Genomic DNA, 20,843 nt, shown 5'->3' with positions numbered 1-20,843 from the left:
GGAGGGCAAAATGATCCCAGATCAGTGTTGTCTGTGTCGGTGTCATGCCACCCGCTCTGCTGGGAGCGCGGCAGCCTCGCGATAGCCTCGCCTTCTCCAGAATCACGGCACCGCTCGCGAACTGGATGCTGCTGCTGACAGGCGCGCGACGCGGCGCGGTGCGGTCATCATGCAAAGGTTACGCTGGATCCTTCTCAGCGAGTCCGTGAAGAAGAAGAAGAAGAAGCAGCCGCTGCTCAGCAGCACCCGCTCGGGTCGCGACATGCGAGGTGTCTAGCCAGAGGGAGAAGGAATTTAAAAAAAACAAAAACAAAACACGACCAACTATCCTTCATTCTGGCCCGTTCGGCTACAGCAGGTGTCGATGGACACGAGAGTTTGGGATTTGCAGAGTGAACGCTGGCTCCTCTCGGCGGTAAAGTGGCTTCATGAGTGTCCAAAGTAACAGTGGAAGTGGTGGTGGAAGTTTGGAGGCGACGCCATCTTGGTCGCAGCTCTCCTCGTCCCCAACGATTTCTCAACAACATATAACGGCGACCGCGAAGGGCAAAGAAGGTATATATATACGAGCCAAAGTGCTCGGGCCACTTAAATTCTCTTTAAAGTGCTTTGTTGGCAGGAGAAGTGCGGCTTGTGTGCCGTGTCGAGCCGACGGTTGTTGGGAGTAGAAATGGATGTCAAGTTCACTGATGCCAAACGTCAGCTGTCAGTTGAGTTGATGGCCAGTTGAAGTAGCAGCGGGGAGCTATCGGGTTTGCAACAAAGGCAGCGCTAGCTTCTTGTTTTGTCTGTGTCACTGTCTCTGCTCTACACGGTTTCAAGTTGGCTTTAACGACGCGATGCCACAGTACAGTGTCTCTGTAAACACTGTCCTCTTATCAGCTGCATCCAGATGGATGTTTAACAGCTTCCATAATTGCAAAAGCAACTGCTACCAAGAACTTACAACCAGGCCTCGGTTTTTTACTTTAGGGTCAGGTTTGAAGCATCTGTTTCGTGCTGTTCACTTGATGTAGCAGAATGACATGGGACGAAACAGTGAGCAGTTATTTATTATAGGACTCTATTGTTGCTGTGTATTGTTCTGGGAAGTGCTATTGAACCTAAAACCTCTTGATGTGACGTGAGATGTGATATAAAGCTTTGGCTGTGTAGACAAAATGTTTCCAAATCACTTCCTGCCTTGTCCTTAGGTAACCTCACACAGACACAGGCCTTGTAGGCTGCTCTGTTTCCCTGCACATAAGGCTTTCATCACGTCCATAGTAATGCCTTTTATGGCTCTTCCCTGTGCCAGAAGCTATGTAAAGATGACAGTCAGGAAATGTCCAATAAGGAAACAAACACTTGCAACAGCAGCAGCCAGCAAGGAGCTGAAGACGTGTGTGTCTGTGTCTGTGTGTGTGTATTGTCTGTATTGAAACTGATAGTCATACAACATGGCCATATCAGGCAGCCTTTATGTAATCGTTGTATCTTTTATAAACTGACTGCTTGAAAAAGCACATTTATATGTAGTGTTATTGTCATTGTTTTGATTTGCAGCTGTTAATATTAACCACAAACACATACTGAGGACCACTGACACATTTGAATATAACTTCTGAAAAGCCTAAATGCACATTTAATTTTTGCAGACAAAGATTTTTTTTACTTGTGATAAAACTCCTGTTTGAAGTCCCTGAGCTATTATCGATGAGTCAATCAATAAATCAGATATACTTTATTTCCGCCCCCTCGGGGAAATTTTTTTGGGGCGGCTAAAGTGCTACGGCAGCTGCAGAACAGTGCACAGCACAATGGGGACAACAAGCTGCTTACGAAGGATACATGTTTCACAGAATGTAAATAACAAAAAAAAATATTATATACTATAGAATATTGCATATACTGGAGCATCGTACTTGCCCTAAAACACATTAATAGTAAAGAATACATTAAAATCCAGGCTTGACCTGACATTAAAACCTAAAACACGGTAAAAACCAGGCATTTTAAACAGTATATGCTGTGCAAATTGTTCAAGAGGAAAGTGCCATACTCTTTTGTGTCTTAATAATTAGACGAAAGATGTGCAGGCTGAAGATTTTTGTTAAAATCACTATTACACCTGGCATTGACTCCTTTCCCTCCTGGCTCCCCAGTGGCACAATGACCTTACTGCTCAAGATAGAAATGCAGTGTCATCTTAAGTATCAACCATCACAGGATGGAAGTGCATATTTTAAAGAGCTTCCCACTGTACCTGCAGTTAAATCCATTTTCTATTTTTATCCCTCTGATCACTCCAATTTTCTCTAATCCTCTCCTAGATACCTCTGCTCTTCATGAAGCTCTTTTTTTTTTTTACGCCTCCACTTGTGTTTTTAAACATAGGAGTGTTTCTCGTCCTGCTGCTCGCCACTGTTTGTTACCAAAGGTAGTATTGTAACCTTACTCTGCTCCCTGTCACCAGGCCCCATGGAGGAGCTACATAGCCTGGACCCCAGGAGACAGGAGCTGCTGGAGGCCAGATTCACGGGAGCTGGCAGTGGCAACACAGTCGGCAGCACTGGGAGCACCAGTGGAGGTGCTAAGGTAACAGCTGAACAGAGGAGCCAAAGCCTCATTTGTCACTTACAACATGCATACTACACAAAAACAGTTAACCTGAGAACTTAAGACAATGACAGTAGCAACACCCTGTGCTTGCTCGCAGCAGCAAGAATGTTGAACAATAGTTGAAATGGTTGTGTTCATACGTGTCTAACCCCAGTGACTAACTCTTACATGATGACTCCTTGGTGATAAATCAGGGACTTTTTGGACCCAGTAAAAAAAACTGAAGTTGTGGAAATGCAGGTAAATGTTCTAAAGGATAGTGAGTTCCTGGAAATATTTGTGTTATGGAAAAGGGCCAAGGGACACACCTAAAGGGAAGGTCTGTATTCATATCAGCCATGGCACTATAGGCCTGCCTCTAAGCTTTGTTTCAGTGTTGTTTACATTTCATAAGTACCACTTATTTGCATTGACTATTTTAACACTTATTTGTATTAATTCTCACTGTGTTCAGGGTCTGGCCAATGAGTCCTCCAACCACAGCTACGGCAGCCTGGGCTCATCCAGCGATAAGGAGTCAGAGGTAAAACACACTCAAAGACTTGGTCACTGTTTCAGTGAACATGGCTGACTTTTATTTATTGAGATGAGCCAGAATTAAACATGACACATTTATCAGCACAGATAAACAAGGTGTTGGCACTTCTCTATTCTTTTCTGTGCACGTCCCACTCGTTTCCCTGCCTCTATCTCCAACTCCTCCTCCTCTCTTGTCTTCATAGAACTCTGATTTGAAAAGAGGGAGCTCTCCTGCCTACTCAGTATGTACTTCTCCTTCCCGCTGTTCTTTCCTGCTGAACTCCACCACTGAATCCTGCTGAGTTTGGTAAAACACGGGAGATTTAAGCCTTTTATTTCCCTCTATTTCATATCAATTCACAGACTCCTGAGAAGAAGCACTCTGAATCATCCAGAGGGAGGAAGAGGAAAGCTGACACCTACTCAGAGAGTAGTCAAGGTATGACTGATACTGCACTAGATCATTACATTATCACATGTATTACTGCTAGTTTGTATTAAGAGCTCACATTTCCTCTGCAGGGAAGACCTCCACGCGTGGGCCCAAGATTAGCGACTATTTTGATGTGAGTATTACAACTGGCGTTAAGCTAATATGTCACCTTTTTTTTTTTTTTTTTTTAATCTCAAACATGATTATTAACTGTAGTGCATAACCTTTAAATCTAAAGATATGTCTGTCACATTTAAACTGTTTTCAAACAAGTTTACACAATGTTGAGCCTATCAGCTCCATACGACTCTCTCTTGTGTTTCTCAGTATAGCAGTGTTTAGATCTCTGCTGTTAAAGCAGTCTGTTTGTGTAAATGCCTCTTACTCCCGCCGCCCCTGCACTGCTGGTGTATACACATAAACACTCCCTTAGGTCAGTTATGATGGTATTGCTTGAAAGAGCCTAAAGAGGCAGAATCATAACATCAACAACAAAAATCAGAAGTTACTTTGCAACTTTTAAGTTAATCAGTTTTGTTTTTCTGCAAAGTTCCAGGGTGGAAACGGTTCCAGTCCAGTCAGAGGACTCCCATCAGCTCGTCGTTCTCCACAGAGCTCCCACTCTGCTCCGGGCTTAATAGTGAGTGTTTGACAAACACTCACACAGAAGCATCTGCATATGTGAGGTGGATGTGAGTTTCTCTGTGACTCTAGGAGGTTTAACGGCATGTCTTTGTCTGTAGATCCGGCAGAATAGCTCCTCTCCCACAAGTCTGTGCTTTGGAGAACATAATCCTAAAGCGTCCTGCAGCAAGTTGGTCCAGGTAATGAGACACTCATAGAAAACACACTCATCTGACACAATTTCTGCAGTGTTTTCCTCTGATATACCAGCTGACTTCTACTTCTACGTCCTGTGCTCTTAGACGGAGTTAACAGGACTAAAACTTGCTGCTCTGGAAAGCAACAAGAGTCTGGACCTGGAGAAGAAAGAGGGGCGAATAGATGATCTGCTCAGGGTGAGTTCAGGTTATTTATCCTGTGTGTTAATGTTGAAGATAAGCACATAGGAGAATGTCTATATTTCATACTACACAAGAGGTAACACTCTCTCTGTGGGCTTATTTGAACAGGCGAACTGTGACCTGCGCAGACAGATTGATGAACAGCAAAAACTCTTGGAGAAATACAAGGAAAGGCTCAACAAATGCATCACTATGAGCAAGAAACTGCTCATAGAAAAGGTGTGTGTTTTGTGTTTATTGTTTTCATAACAGGGGAATAGATACATATTAACAAATGTTGGTGGTTATATACACAAAGTTTTTTGACATGCGACAAACAGGACATCATATTAAGTGGCACAGAGGCAGTTTATCATTAGGTCAACTTGAAGCGTTGAAGGTATATCTGTCAAATGAATAAATGTAACTCTAACGGTTACATGTCACCTAGGTCTGTCCGTCATTTCTGATCATGTGCACATTTCTCTGCCCAGAGCACTCAGGAGAAACAGTCGTGTCGTGAGAAGAGCATGCAGGACCGCCTCCGCCTCGGTCACTTCACCACCGTCAGACATGGAGCGTCCTACACAGAGCAGTGGACCGATGGATATGCATTCCAGAACCTCATCAAGTGAGCGATTACAAACTTTGTTTTTATTGCTAGTCAATTTTTGTGATTGCATTTTGTTGAGGTTTTGCACTGAGCATTGCATTATTCACTCCTAAATATGCAGTATGTTAAATGTACTGTCGAGGTATATGTATGAGGAATGTATTAACTGTTGATAGTGTTTCTATTTATATTGCATCAGGTTGTATATTTGGGTAATTATCGTATTAGTAATGTATCAAGTAGGTGAAAAAGAGGAACTGATGAGTGAAAATGGCTTCCTGCTCCGTTTGGAAACACACATTGTGTAATATTTAATATTTGTTATATGCTCCAGGCAGCAGGAGGGTATCAACCAGCAGAGGGAGGACATAGAGAGACAGAGGAAGCTGCTGGCCAAGAGGAAGCCTCCAAACCCCGCGTCTCCCTCCCTGACAATGGCGTCCACCTCTGAACCCAAGCAACGCAAAACCAAGGTGGTCAATGGCAACGATTCAGACCCCTTCCTCAAGCCCTCCCTGCCTCAGCTGTAAGTTCACTGGACTGTCAGTGCAGGATATTGAGCGTAAACAATGTTTAAATATTGTTGGTGGCATTTGTTATGTCCACAAACTGAGAGTGAGATGCTTTTATGTTGTTTTCACCAGGAGGATTTGTAAATGTTTATGTTGGCTCATATTTTTTCTTTTCTTTCTTTCTTTCTTTCTTTCTTTCTTTCTTTCTTTTTTTGGGCAGACTGACCCTCGCTGAGTACCATGAGCAGGAAGAGATCTTCAAACTCCGTCTTGGACACTTGAAGAAGGTGAGTAGGAAAACTATAAACAAGCAGTTGGTTATTCATTCAACTAATCAATCAATAAATCAGTAAAAATGTGTTATGTCTAGAAAACCTTTCTGCCTGGAAAATATAAAACATTCAGCCATTTACCAGATATTCATCATGTCAAGTGAACACAAACAAATCTGAATCTGTATCAGAAATGTTCTCATCTGTTTGTTTGATTGCATAAATTGTATTCTGTAAGATGCACATTACAACTCAAAAACAATTTAAATATTAAATGACGAGTGTTATGATTTGTTTGTAGGAGGAAGCGGAGATTCAGGCGGAGCTGGAGCGGTTGGAGCGCGTGAGGAACCTCCATATCAGAGAGCTGAAGAGGATCAATAACGAGGACAGCTCGGCGTAAGTCCAAACCTAATAAATGAATGTAAACCACACAGAATCACATAGAATAAAACCATTTCATAAACAGAGTGGCTGATTTCTACATTGTTTTCATTTGAATTATCCAAGAGAGGAGAGATACAATCATGTTTCTTGTTTCAGAAAGGACATTGATTTAGCTCGATCAGTTCCTAGAATAAGTTCCTTATGTTACCGGATTATATTAAAAATAAGCAATCCTCTTCACACAGGTTTAAAGACCATCCCACTCTGAATGAGAGGTACCTGCTGCTGCACTTGCTGGGCAGGGGCGGCTTCAGTGAAGTCTATAAGGTAATATCCGTAATTATTTCCTACGCTCACTTTCTCTCTGTGTGTATAATAAGCATGTACATGTGTGTGTTTTTTTTTCTTTTTCAAACACAGGCTTTTGACCTATTTGAGCAGCGTTATGCAGCTGTTAAAATCCACCAACTCAACAAGAACTGGAGGGAGGAGAAAAAGGAGAACTATCACAAGTAGGTCTCGTCCACACAGTGAACTTTACATGCACAAAGGCAGACTGCTTCTGCAGTTACACACTGACAACACTGGCAATTATTTTCTTCCAGGCATGCATGCAGGGAGTACCGGATACACAAACAGCTGGACCATCCCAGAATAGTGAAACTGTATGACTACTTCTCTCTGGACACTGACACGTGAGTCACCTCTGACCTCTGCCAGCTGCAGTCCTGCTGGGCTGACGTATCCTGTGGTTGTTTGTCACACAGTGCTGCGTTGAGAACTTAAACGGGCTTGTTACACTTGAGGTAACAGTCTAACCTTTGGCAAGTAAATATTCAAATAATGCATATAGTAGTTTTTGTGTAATCTGCCTCGGGCAACGACATCAGAGCTGCATGTCTCAGCAAATGTAGGGGTAAGAGGAATGTGTGATTCAGCATCATCATGCCCTGACAATGGAAGTCACATTTGAGGAGTAAAATGTTAGCCATAGAGTGTTGGATTATCCATGTGACATGCAGTCACCTATAAAGCAAAGAGTTAAACAAACTAGTAGCCATATACTGTACCTGATGGCACTGTCTAGTTAGGGATCAATAAAACACTGATATTTTTATGATATATTAATCCGTTGATTGTTTTCTAGAGTAATTGAGTCATTGTTTGGTGTCAGTTGGTGTTTCACAAAACCTCGTAATTACAACCACAAACCCAACAGCAAAATATGCAATACATAGATCTACTATAAGCAAAGTGACATCATTGTAAATAATGTACAGTTTTCTTTGGTTAGTAAGCGGTGTCACACGTGGGTAGCACTGTTGCCTCACAGCAAAAAGGTTGCTGGTTTTGTGTCTGATCCTTTCTGTGTAGAGTTTCCAGGTTCTCCAGTTTCCTCCCACATTTCCAAAAACATGCAGAGGTCAATTGGACACTCTAAATTGCTTGTGTGAATGTGAGAGTGAATGGTTGTTTGTCTCTATGTGGCCTTGTAATGGACTGGTGATCTGTCCCTTGTGTACGCCGCCTTTTACCCTAACCCCAGCTGATATAGCTGTTATCGTGGAGGATAAAGCAGTAAACAATGGATGGATAGTGATGGGGGGGAAGGAAAGGAACTCAGAAGTTTAAATACTACGGCTCAATTTTCGATTATGAGTTACTATAAATTACTCGTCAACTATTTTGATAACAGAGTCATTGGTTTGAGTATAAGTGCTTAGATTTTTCAACTTGTTAAAAGTGAATATTTCCTGGTTTCTTTGCTCCATATATAAGAAATCATTAAAACAACCAAAATGATTTGGTTTGTGGACAAAACATTTTCTGGACCGCTGATCACTCGATAATCGTTAGTTGCAGCCCTATTAAATACAAAAAAAGAATATTTCCATGCTGATTGAGCTCGTCAAAGAATTGATGCAATATCCTACAATGTAATATTGCGATATTTAAGTATCAGTGTTTCACTACGTTCCTGTTTGTAACTCGATGTTTGTTGTCCATCTCCACCCTGGGTTCTTACAGCTTCTGTACGGTGCTGGAGTTCTGTGAAGGAAATGACCTGGACTTCTACCTGAAACAGAACAAGCTGATGTCGGAGAAGGAAGCGCGCTCCATCGTCATGCAGATTGTTAGCGCTCTACGCTACCTTAACGAGATCAAACCCCCCATCATTCACTACGACCTCAAACCCGGTGGGTCACTTTTTCAACAAGCATATGAATATTACAGCACTTAAAGATAGATATATAGCATATAGATAGCATAATCCGTGCATTTTCTTTAATCAAGAGTTTAATATGTCAATTTGTTATAATCATTAACGATAAATGAATGAAAAACTTGTTTTTAACATTGCACATCAACAATAGTTGCCCTAGCCTCATAACCCTAGCATGCTTAGAGGATGCAAAGCTGATAAACGGTCACATCTAAGTGTCTTTTTCAGTTGCTCTTGAGTCTTTTTGCTCATTAACCTTGAATCGATCTGTGTGTGGTACAGGTAACATCTTGTTAGTGGATGGCACGGCATGTGGAGAGATCAAAATCACAGACTTTGGCCTGTCAAAGATCATGGACGATGATAATTACGGTGTGGATGGAATGGACCTCACGTCACAGGGGGCTGGCACTTACTGGTGAGACACAAACACCGACGGTAGCAGACGCTGCCCCCACCCCATCACACTGACAGTGTGGCGTACTCACAACAACATTGTTTCTGGGTCGTGACCCTAAAGTGTGGCCAGATTGAGAAGGTTGCGAATACGTGCCTCCTCCTCAGTTTGTGGGTGCATGATGCTTTACTGTTAAACTGCATGACCTGAACGGAGAGATTGATCATGTGATCAATGACACTGGAGCTTGTCCTGCTAAAACGTGTCAAAATGGCTGCAGTGCAAAGGGCACATGAGTGCACAGTGGCACATGTATGAACATTGCAAAACAAGCATGGATATGACATGGATTACAGTGAATATGTGAAAAATGAAGGCTGATGCATCTTTTTCTCCCACATGGACCATTTGCATAGCAGCCATTTTGACATGTCACATTACAAACAGCAGCATACATGGAAAAAACATGTATGAGCTCTAAATAACAATGATTAGCATGATTATTATTTCATTCATGTGTTTTCAGGTATCTCCCTCCTGAGTGTTTTGTGGTGGGGAAGGAGCCGCCTAAAATTTCCAACAAGGTGGACGTCTGGTCTGTGGGAGTGATCTTTTTCCAGTGCCTCTATGGACGCAAGGTACAGCACTGAAACACTTTTTTTTCCCATGGACTTATGTCTTTAATCCAGTATCCAGGAGTATGATATTTGGAGCAGTGAAAAACAATAAACTGCGCTCATTTCAACATCTTGTGTTTTTCGCAGCCGTTTGGTCACAACCAGTCTCAACAAGACATTCTCCAGGAAAACACCATCCTCAAAGCAACGGAGGTTCAGTTTCCTGCTAAACCACAGGCCAGCACAGAGGCCAAGGTAGCACACATCCATCCCCACATACACATGTGCATACACTTGAATATTCAGTGTGTAAAATGATTTTCTTTTGACAGAAAATATGAAAATGATACTGACTTTTTAAAGTATACAATTGCCTGATTGTATAGATTGTTGTTTTTCATTACACCAGGATTATTATATTTATATCAGGAGCCAGGTCAGCTCTATTGAAAGCCACCATTTTGGACCACCATGTTTTTACGTTATCCTTCAATGAACAGACCATCATCTCAATAAATATTGCAAAATTTTACACCTTTTACCTTTAAAAGAAGAGTGTAATTTACTTCTGTCACTGCTCTCCTATCTAATACCAAAATGGTGTAAAGGTTGAAAAATCATTACCATATATATAAAAAAACAAAACATCTCATTATCTGAGGTGTGACTTCACCTCCAGATCTGAGCCAATCCACCCACTCTGTGATTTAGAAAAATGCATGTAGGCACAGAGCTGAAGGAGATGGAGGGGCTGTGGGTGGATGTGTGAGACAGGAGTTGCTCATAAGAGACGATTACACCACACCTGTGCTCGAGTTGCTTAATCTAATGCTTACTTTAATGGTCCCAAACTTTGGAGTCCATGTGGTTCTGCTAACTCTCGTGAGCCATAGTTGGAGTGAAGGTCTGAAAGGTGGCGTCAAAATATGGTAAAAAAAAAAAAAAAAATCATAGTGTGATTATTTTTGTACAAATTACTAGAGCTGAAACAATTAATCAATTATATGATTACTAAATTAATTGACAACTATTTTGATAATTGATTCATCGGTTTGAAGCTTTTTTCATGATTAAAACGAGATTTCTGATCGTTTAAGCTTCTTAAATGTGAGTATTTTCTTCATTTCTTTGCTCAAAGAAATCATTAAAAGTTAATCATTTCGGTTTGTGGACAAAACAAGACATTTGAGAACATCATCATTTCCAGGTTTGACGAACACCGATCAACATTTTTTAAGGTTTTCTGAAGTTTTATGGACCAAACGATTAATTGAGAAAATAATCGACAGATTAATCGATTATGAAAATAATCGTTAGTTGCCGCTCTACAAATTACATTTGATCTATGATTGGTATGGGTGATCATTCTTGTATCCTAACTCTCATTATGACCAGGAAAAATATCAAAATCATGATCATTTGATACTGGATGGAGTCTGTCAGTGAAAATGTCCATTAGATTTCTGCAGCACTGATGAAAGTCATTTTCCAGCTTGTGTCTTCGTTGTGGTCGTTGGATTATTATTCTGAGTCAAAAGTGTGCCCTACTGCGGTATTTAAAACGTGTAGCATATGGTTTTTCCTGCTCTCCAGACTACACACATTTTCAGCTGTTGTAGTATGAATGCACATCTGATACGGAGTTAAAATGCTCATCTGGTTGCAGATGACTTTAAAAGAAAATTGCGTGGATGTAGTTTAAATGTAAACTCCTGTCATGATTAGCCTGTCTCAGCCTGTGTATTTTAAAATAAGCGTAATTTCTGTTATGTCTTTAAAACACACAATATGAAAGAAGTAATAAGAACAACAACAACGTCCAGCATGTAGGAAGACAATGGCGGCCTTTTTTACTCACCCTGCCTTGACCGAGCATGTCGGGTCACTACAGTTGCCTTTGCAAACCAGGGAGGATGTAAACTATGAGTCTTTGACAACTCTCTCCTCTCTCTGTCATGTCCGTCCTGCATCAGATTCTATGTGGGCCGAGCTGTTTGAATAGTGATTACACACTGACTGCATCTTTAAGCAAACATAGACATAAACTCACACTGAATGTCATTTTCTCCGCAGGCGTTCATCCGGCGCTGTCTCGCCTACCGCAAGGAGGACAGGTTCGACGTTCACCAGCTGTGCTCGGACTCCTACCTCCTCCCGCACATGAGACGTTCAAACTCCTCCGGCTCCCTGCAGTCGCCCGCCTCCTCTCTCTCCACCTACTGACTGGCTCTCGCTCACATGACTGACACGACCCTCTGGCCAACCGCGAGGCAGGATCGTTGGAAACCTGAAGGATAATGAACACGGATCTTCTTCTTCTTCTTTTTTTTATGGATAAAATTGAAACGGAAGAGAATGAAATGGAAAGATGGATTGAGAGAAGAGGAGAGAAAGGGAGGCTCTTTGTTGTGTCCTTGAACTCGACCGTGAGAGTCAAGGGAAGGGGGGAAAATGAAAGATTGACAGATTGAAGGGAATAAAAAGAGATGAATGGTGATTAAGGAGAAAGAGGGAGTAGCTTAACACGATGTGGAAAAGAAAAACTAATGAAGTTAGTGTAACTTTTTTTATAAACTTTTATTAATTCATCCTCTTAGGAGACATGTCAACAACTATAGGAGCTCCTAGATGTTCTGCCCATTCCCACCTCCACGTACACATACAACATACCCGTTGAGAATGGTGTCACATAAAGACAGTGTTTATGAAGGTGGAGGCCAGCAGGCATCAGAGGGACGGGTGTGAGTGTCAGTGTGAGTGTGTCTGATATCCACTAGCTGTTTAACTTTAACTCTGCAACCCTTTAAAATGGGGCATAACAATGATAAGTGACATGTCATTGAATTTCCCTTTGTAGCCCTTGAAGCACACAATGGGGATTAATTTCAAAGTAGTGATGTGACGTTGATGGGACTTGACAAAAAAAAAAGGAATGAAAAAATGTTCCAGATGAAATTTCTGGGTTTGATTTGCACTTCTGATCCAGGTAGTGTTTATCTGGATTCACAGATTTGGCATGAAGTACTTCAGAGTGAGCGATTCCTCGACTCGGTCAAATCCTCCGTTCATGATTTTTAGTTGTATTGCAAAGCAGTGCAGTTCAGGTCCACTCAAAAGTGGACGTGTGAATGTGTCTTAATCCATATTTGCTGTTCAGGTGAAGAGTCGCAATGTTTCAAAGGGCGGAGTTTCACACAGCACCATGTTGTCATGGATGTCCCCATTAACGTGACTGGATCAGCCGTTATTCTACTGCAAAGACTGGGGACACACAATTTAGTGTACATTTCATGCGCAGGAGGCTCGTGCAAATGTGCACTCATGACGAGGCGTACCATTGCTTCCCAATGTCTCACGTTTTCTCAGTTTGTGTGTTTCTCTCTGAAAGCTGTTCTCAGTTTGCTGCTATAAATGTGGCTTTTAGTTTGTGAGGTGTGAATGGGTTTTTTCTTTTGCCTCGCATATGTCCATACTTGAACTGTGTTTAGAGGAGCGCTCTCCAGAGCTTCTTTTTCTGAAATGGACACCGGCTGTGCCGTTAGAGGGGAGGCACCACGTTCCTCCGCCAACAACATCCAATGTCCATGTGGGTTCTCGTTTGTTTACTTTCAAGTTACAGTCCGACAGACGCTATATGGAGCTGTATATGGAGCTCAGTCTGTGTGCTGTGTGGTGAGGGATGGTCAAAGCTCTTCATGCTAGTGGAAGTGGGCACGATTCACGTTGGCTCATGATGCAGCATGTTTTCCTGCAGCTAGAAATCAAGTGGATATATACAAGATGTTGTTGTTCTGTAAATAAAACACTTACCTGTATGTTGTCACATGTTAATGCTCCACTCAAATGTCATGGCCTAATGTCAAATGTCAAACCCTGGACCTCAAAGGGCGAGAGGTCAAGTGAAAAACAAGTGGGAGCACTAAAGTTGTTGGTGTCTCGTCTTCCCTCGTTCGCTTTCCTGTTTTAACGGTACTGTGTGCAAAATTAAGCAACATTTATTGGTGAAGTTGCATGTTGCAGCTGAATATCCCTCACCGCACCCTTCCCTTCCCTTCACCAGGTCTTCAGTTAGCTTGCTGGTGGCCCAAAAATGTGGCTGATATAAATACAAAAGGCTCAATCTGGAGTAATGAAAAACAATTTATACCACAAAAATGAAAATATATGATTAGAGTTGCAAGCAGTACTGTGTGGGCCCTTGCAGCCGCCGTGCTACCAGCAGGTGCCCTTGACTACTACAACTTGAGTTTTCATGTGCTGATGTTTTCTGGATGAGTCTATTGTCTATTGTCGCTCAATGTACAACAAAGTTACAGGGAACTTCCTGTTTCACGGTGTTGTTAATTTCAAAATGACTGACTCCCTGTTGGGTGAAGGTCGGTCTCTTGTGACCTTTTGACAACTTCTCATATTTGTGTCTAGTGCAAATTGACAAGTTGTGTTCATGTTAGAACAATTAACGTTGCTCAGACGAATTCATTCATTTACGAAACGTGCAGATCATCGTCCTGTTGATTTGAGGCCGTGGTCGCAATAGACAATGTTAGCAATGTTTTTGTTTGTCTTGAGCTGTGAGCAAGTTTTGTGACATTTGGTGCAACTTAGTTTCTGCTTTGTCCTAACGTGTTTCACCTTTGGTGGCGCTACTGAGCCATTTGCAACACTTACACGTATTGCCTTTATTTTATGAAGTTTTTTACCAGTTCCACTGATTTGCTTGCCAATTTTCACCTGTTTTGCCTCAAATGTGCTCAGGCCCTAATTAAGATGGACAAAAACAAACTGTTGATAAAAGACATCATATAGAATTAATTTGGCTTTATTGCTTGCACTGTGCAGACTTGCAGATGTTTTCAAAAACCTGTTACAGCAGCATCTTGTGGTTCTACTGCATCACTGCAACTGTCCTTACCAATTTACCTCGGCCATGCCAGGAGGAGACGTAGTGTCCATTTGAACAACTCTACACCCATGTCTGACCCTATTATTAACCAACCATCTCACACACACACACACACTTCACTCAGTAGCTCTGATAACTGCAGACACCCGTCTCTTCTGGCATAGACGTCATTCTGCTACTGTTTGTGTGGTGGTAGATGCAATGGAGAGAGACTGATATTCATGGGAACATAAAAAAAGAGACAGAATAATAATTTCAAAACACAAAGGTGGTGCAAAATAATGCAGATTCATTAATTGGTTGGAAACATTACAGAAATTTCAAAATGAATACAGGTCAATCAAATTAATATATCGGTAGGGGACATTTTCTTACTAATGACTAAAGTTAACATGTTTGGGCTGGATGTTACAATTAAACAGCAGCACATTCTTATTTTCTGCGTTGACCTACTTCTGATATCTTCTGGTTTACTCCAGTGTCCAGTTAAATGACGACGAGCTGTTCATTGGCTGACCTTTTGGCTGCCCCATAGTTAATTGAATTAATCATCCAGCCAAATTAACATAGTTTCTATAGAAAATATGTATATTTAACAGAGGATGACCAGATCAGAAAAAGGAGAAATCAGTCATTTGCTTTGATGTAACTGCAGAAGTGCAAAGCAAACTACAGGCTGAAGAGAAGACCACGTCCTCCTCATGCAGTTCCATGACAGTGTGGTAATAAAGACATGTCTAGGTGTCGTCCATTCTTCATATCCATTCATCCTTCATCACTCCACACAAGCTTCCTCACTCCTAACCGGAGCGTGCCGACCTCTGTGTCTGATCTAGTGCAGCTGTCTGCCTGTCCCTCTTGGCCAAATAAATAGAAAACAAATGGCAGAAAAAGAAAGGCGGAGGAAAAAGAGAAACCGGATGTGTGTTTTGGTTTGATGGCAGATCTTCCCTCAATCTTCCTTCCCCAAGTTATGACGACGTTTGCGTTGTGTCTGTGGGTGCCGGCGATTCCGTGGACACCGTGGTGTCAGCAATAGAAGCTGCGGCGGTGGTAGTGAGGATGGAGGAGGGTACATGAGGAGCCAAGCTCTGAGGCAGGAGAGGAGGCACCTGGGAGGGCAGCACAGTGGACAGAGGGGGGAACGGGGCCAGACCGGGCAGGTTGAGAGGGGGCAGAGAGGCAAGACCAGGGACTGACAGAGAGGAGAGTAGAAAACAAAAGAGACACGTGATGTCACATGATGCTGAGCTGTCTTATTTATTTCGATAAGAGTACAGCTGTTAAAGCAGTTAAAGCATCTGTACTGTATGTACAGTAAAAAAAAAAAAGATTTACCTGTTGTTCCTACTGGTGGTAAAGTGCTGGTGCCTAGTGACATGGCACTGAGGTCTGGGAGTGGCAGGTTTAGGTTTAGGTTGGCAAGGTTAGGGAGTGGCGGTAATCCACCTGGAAGATGCATCAGACCTACACACACACACACACACACACACCATGTCACACAGCAAGTAGTTATTATTCATTTGTTGTTGTTTTTTCTGCCACTTTGTTAAAGCTTGAGAAAGCCATTTGTTTTTTTATCTTATTTATTGAAATTCTCTTCTCACCCCGATCACCATCTATAGATAAAGTTGTCTGGAGAAAGAAAATCTTAATTAACATGACCAGTTATTTCATTCCGACTGTACCTGTGGCTAACTGACCTGACAACCTTCCTTATGGTCATTAGTGTTTTCTTACAGGGGAATCAGATGTGATTTGTCAGCTTTGAGGGCAGTGTTTTGGATGAGAGAGCAGATGGGAGGGGCTGGGATGGATCAGTTGCATAGGTTGCAGTATGACCTGCTACAGCAACCTTTTCCAGACTTGTGTAACCCATAGATTGTGTATAAAAAGTACAGTTTTACAGTTTTACAGTTTTACTAGAAGAAAGAGCATGTTGAATAAACACCAGGTGGTGCCTGCACAAATATTAGCCTAGTTCTCACTTGATTTATGACCTCAGTAAACATTTGCCTGAAATAATGTTATAATAAATGTAATAAAGCACGGCACATGCGAGTAGAAACCAGTGTGAGTGATCGATTGCTGCCTGGTTGCAGACACCTCAATATGGCACTGGCCAAATAGTAGAGTGTTGTCATAGGCACATCTGACTGCTCATAGCAAGAAACAAAGGGCAAAACAAACGAAGAGAACAATATGATAAGTAAACTAAGGTAGCAGTGGTTGATGGTAAAACCCCATTTGTGCACAGTGAGTATCTGCTATAGGACTAAAAATCAAAAGACTGTTCACCAATCATGGCAGCTTATCCTGGAGAAAACTAAGCATGTGCACTTAAACAAACACACTTGAGGTAGATCTTTCCCCTCGTTTCCAGAACACACCTGTATGAAACGCCGTCTGTTATCAGACTCACCAGACTGATTATGTCAAATGTGTGCATTGAAACGTGTTTGAGAAATCACTCACCTGGTAGCGTGGTGGCAGGGTTGAAGTTAGTGGCAGCAGGATTAAGTGGAGTGAGGGGGCTGAGGGACGGGCTGGTGGAGGAGGGGAGCAGAGGGACTGTGGGCAAGCCTGGACGTGAAGGAAAAACACAATACATCAGGTAAGAAAATGTAGAAATAATTCAGTTCTCTTGAAGTGTGGTTGTAGAAGATATTGACACAGTCACACATATTGACTTTGCCAGCACTTTAATTAAACTATATGGGAACCTTGCACTTGTTCCAACTGATAACATGGCTGCCAGCAGGGACAAAAGAAAATCTGTTTTTTTTGCCATCAAAAGTATCACCTCATAAAACCTGTATGTCTGCTTAAGTCTACGATATCGTACAGATATCTACAGAAACGTTTCACCTAGGAACACAGGAGCTGCTGCTCTACTGTTGCCTCATTTGGTAAGTTTGTTTCACTTCGTTAAGTCTGAAAGAGGAATATTGAAAACAAATATAACTGTCATATAATGAGCATCAAGACCTACCTGTTTGCAGCTCAGTGGGCATGGTGGGTGGGGCTGTGCTGATTGACAGGCCAGACAGTGACTCTTCAAGGCTAGTGGAGGAGGCAGGTGCAGCGTGGGGAGGGGTCACGGCTGAAAGCTGGACCTGAAGGGGTTAAAAAAAGAGAACACGAGATTTAGAGGAATTGGATGAAAAGATGCTCTTTTCAAGCAGATAAGGTCACATTCATCCAAATGTGCAAGAAGCTCTAATGAGCAACAATGCTCTCTGTCCCTCCTGAGTGCTTCGGTGCATTTGCAATGAGAAAAAAACTTGCATTTTTAGTTTGTGAACACTTGAAAAAGAAATGAGAGGCTGCAGGACAAGCATCTTAAATCTTTTCAATGTCATGCACATTCTTTGCATACTAATGGTTTAAGTTTGAGCCGGTCTGATCAGAGAAGACCAGACTTTTCAAAGATACACAGCGAACAATTAGGCTGCAGTAAAAGTGGGTAAGGTTTACTTATTGTAATAAACAATGTAGAACTGATACATATGATTATTTTAAGTTTTGTGTGAATACACATTTAAGCTGTTTTATTACTAAAAATGTATCTCTAATATAAACGTACAGGACGTAGTACAGGAGTTATACTGTAATATAAGGAGTAATGTGAATGGTGTGTTTGGTCTGACCTCAGTAAATCCATCCTTCAAGGGACTGATGGGCTCACTGGGATTATTTCCAGGGAAGCAGATTTTCTTCCCCTCCTCAAAAGGCCGTGTGGGAATCCTGTGAAGGTATCCATATCCAATCCCACATCCAAGGCTGGAAAAACAAAGGGACAAACCTCAAGAGTGAAACCAACAAACCTTCATTTTTACTCAAAGACATTGGACTGGTTGCATGATTTTAAGATCACCACCGCATCACCTAATCTCTCATTTCTTTATGTAAACCAATACCTCTGCTGAGGTGTTGTGACCACTAGTTTTCCCCCAAATAAGAGGAACATAAGCAAACCAAAGATTCATGAGTGGGATCAAGAAATGGCCTGTTGTTACTGTGGTGATGCAAGGACAGAATGCAATCAACTAAGACTGGGACTTTACTTATACCTGAATGTCTAAAAGGAAGGGTGTAAATGTGTCTCACCTGCCCTCTCCTCCCCAGGAGCTGTTGGGTGTGATGACCACCTCTCTGCAGTTGTCGGTATCTGTGTTGTACACATAGAGCTTCAGTCCTTTCCTATCGTGGCTCTCTATCAGAGAGAACAGGTCCTCTGACTGCAGTGTTGAGTCACATAGAAGCAGAGAGTTCACACAAAAGGAGGAGACACGGTCAATATCATTACCAAGTGAACAAGATGAAGAAGTGACAGCAGCAAGAACGTGAAGTGCTGATTAACGACCTCATTCATAACCGTGTCAGCTCCAATGATGTAGTCAGTGTGCGGCCGCAAGCCAGCAAGGGCTGCTGGGGAATTCGGCTCCACTTCCTGTCACAAAAAACAAACAGAGGTAGTATAGTTATATTATAGGAGTATAATAACACAAAAAACCTGCTTTGTCAAAGAAAACAGTACAACAAAGATGGGGCTGCATGAGTGCCTACCAGTACATGCCAAACATTCTCATTGGCTCCTTCAAAGCTGCAGAAACGAATAGAGACGCCAAGTAAGCCCTGTCCCCCCCACAGGTTACTGGGTGTGACGGTGGACTCCCGCAGCTGCAGAGTCTTTGAGGAGTAAACCAGCATTTTGACTGGTTTCTCTACGCTGGCTTTCAACAAGTCCTTCAAAGTGTCATTATCCTTGTTCTGTATAAAATAGAACAACAAAGAAAGCAAGCATCTGAAAAATGTTCCTTTATTAGATGCTAATTAACGGTAATATTGCATTCTGCGATTTGGAAAATGTTACATTCTTTTCATTATCTACTAACTGATTATCTTTTTAATGATATCAACTAAGGTAAACATTTGAATTGTTTGCCAAGCCCTCATTGCTGTCTTGTCTTACCAATCTGGTGTTATTGATGGCAACAATAAAGTCAAAGAAAGGCTCCAGTCCTGCACGGTGTCCTGGTGAGTTCTCCTGAACCTGCACAGAAATGAATGACAATATGAGCAGCTGCTGTGCGGTGACACGTTCCCTGATTATAATGACATCACATTTCCTGTACATCAAAATGAAATGTAAACAGAATTGAAAGGTTGGATCTGAGCTGAGTCAGTGCTGTGTCTAGGGTTGTTTTCCCTGTCCATATGTGTTGGCTGAGCTTCACCAGCACGCTGACTCTAACCCCGCCCAATAATAACAACCATAGTCTTACATCGGTTTGTTAGGATATGGTTATTATAAAAGAGCGGGGGACAGTTACTATTTCTTCTATTTAGACGGACAAGGAGCCCCATGCCTAAGATCCCATCTGATAATGTATGTAAACCTTGACAAACCAGCTTGGCAACTGTCATTCGGTGTAGCTACGTAGCTTCAGCTAGCTCAGACGATAGTGCTTAGCTGGTAATAACAAGCGTATGTTATTAGATAACTAGCATTAACTTTAAGAATAACAGTTAACATGTCACTAAACTTAGTGTGAAATTGACCCAGCATTAAAGCACACATTGTTTTTGGGTTTTTTTCCTGACAGGGTGTTGGTGTAAAGCAGACGGAGGCCCCGGCTCATCCCCGGCCTCTCGTCAACACAGAGCAGCTAAGGCTTCGCCCCTAGTCGGATGCTAAGCTAACAACTAAAATCAGGATGTAGAGGGTAAAAACTCACCCGGAGGACGTGGTACCCCTCGGATCCTCCACCCGGTATCTCCACACTCTGCGCACCACCCATGCTGTCACTCCTTTAAGGCTTTTTGTGTGTTTAATGGCCGCCGGTATACCAGGAGAAGTGAGACACCTGAACACTTCCACAGATACCGGGTACACGTCGCCAAGTGACTGAGTGATGCGGATGCGCATGCGCCGTTACGTGGCAGGAAATAAGGCCTTTTCAGAAAGTGCACATTTCTCAACAGTGTCTTTGTCTTTTACTGATAAGTTGTTTTTCGAACACAGGAGTTTGATTTAATTAAAATAAAATCATTAAAAAAAATCATAACTAATTTCATACGTACTGAATAACTGACCATTATTTCCACACAATTATTATTATTATTAGAATAACTGACCATTATTTGTTTATTGCTTGTTTCTTATTAACTAATTGTTAGCTCCTAATTAGCTTCACATGGATTTGATTGCAATTTACCCAATTATCAGACATTAATCCATGATTATTAAATGATTAGTTACTTATCATCTCTAAGAGCAGACTATTAACTGATAATTAGTCACCTTGTAACTGTACATTTTATGTACCTCATCAACAGTGTTACAGAAATTCCATTA

General features: G+C 41.9%; 2 protein-coding genes across 4 annotated transcripts in view; one reads left to right on the top strand and one right to left on the bottom strand.

Annotated features, from left to right (window-relative positions):
* The window catches only part of LOC131458101 (serine/threonine-protein kinase tousled-like 1-B), a 13,537-nt gene extending 143 nt beyond the window's left edge, over window positions 1-13,394 (top strand). Inside the window, exons 1-22 of one of the 3 annotated variants that reach the window (XM_058626846.1) lie at window positions 1-555; window positions 2,456-2,577; window positions 3,056-3,124; window positions 3,324-3,362; window positions 3,484-3,559; window positions 3,643-3,686; window positions 4,110-4,193; window positions 4,297-4,377; window positions 4,480-4,572; window positions 4,687-4,797; window positions 5,052-5,188; window positions 5,505-5,696; window positions 5,903-5,969; window positions 6,256-6,353; window positions 6,587-6,668; window positions 6,762-6,853; window positions 6,947-7,036; window positions 8,370-8,539; window positions 8,848-8,983; window positions 9,489-9,600; window positions 9,727-9,834; window positions 11,653-13,394. The exon at window positions 1-555 is cut by the window's left edge and continues 143 nt beyond it. In XM_058626846.1, the coding sequence (XP_058482829.1) occupies window positions 429-555; window positions 2,456-2,577; window positions 3,056-3,124; window positions 3,324-3,362; window positions 3,484-3,559; window positions 3,643-3,686; window positions 4,110-4,193; window positions 4,297-4,377; window positions 4,480-4,572; window positions 4,687-4,797; window positions 5,052-5,188; window positions 5,505-5,696; window positions 5,903-5,969; window positions 6,256-6,353; window positions 6,587-6,668; window positions 6,762-6,853; window positions 6,947-7,036; window positions 8,370-8,539; window positions 8,848-8,983; window positions 9,489-9,600; window positions 9,727-9,834; window positions 11,653-11,802 (2,280 nt within the window). In that variant the 5' untranslated portion in view covers window positions 1-428 and the 3' untranslated portion in view covers window positions 11,803-13,394. Of the gene's footprint in view, window positions 556-2,455; window positions 2,578-3,055; window positions 3,125-3,323; window positions 3,363-3,483; window positions 3,560-3,642; window positions 3,687-4,103; window positions 4,194-4,296; window positions 4,378-4,479; window positions 4,573-4,686; window positions 4,798-5,051; window positions 5,189-5,504; window positions 5,697-5,902; window positions 5,970-6,255; window positions 6,354-6,586; window positions 6,669-6,761; window positions 6,854-6,946; window positions 7,037-8,369; window positions 8,540-8,847; window positions 8,984-9,488; window positions 9,601-9,726; window positions 9,835-11,652 lie in introns of all 3 variants that reach the window. The other 2 variants (XM_058626837.1, XM_058626856.1) reach the window with 2 other exon arrangements.
* A 988-nt stretch (window positions 13,395-14,382) lies between these two features.
* LOC131458112 (Golgi reassembly-stacking protein 2-like) lies at window positions 14,383-20,389 on the bottom strand. The gene is made up of 10 exons (XM_058626868.1): window positions 20,224-20,389; window positions 19,458-19,538; window positions 19,052-19,255; window positions 18,849-18,935; window positions 18,593-18,723; window positions 18,133-18,265; window positions 17,475-17,598; window positions 16,958-17,065; window positions 15,821-15,949; window positions 14,383-15,677 (listed from the first exon to the last, which is right to left on the bottom strand). Exons 1-10 carry the CDS (start codon window positions 20,284-20,286, stop codon window positions 15,454-15,456), a joined length of 1,284 nt encoding a protein of 427 aa, XP_058482851.1. The 5' UTR covers window positions 20,287-20,389; the 3' UTR covers window positions 14,383-15,453.
* Window positions 20,390-20,843: the final 454 nt, after the last annotated feature.

Source organism: Solea solea, chromosome 1 (assembly GCF_958295425.1).
Source record: "Solea solea chromosome 1, fSolSol10.1, whole genome shotgun sequence".
Taxonomy (NCBI): domain Eukaryota; kingdom Metazoa; phylum Chordata; class Actinopteri; order Pleuronectiformes; family Soleidae; genus Solea; species Solea solea.
The sequence above is the reverse complement of the archived record's forward strand: the minus strand, read 5'-3'. Positions and strand labels throughout refer to the sequence as shown.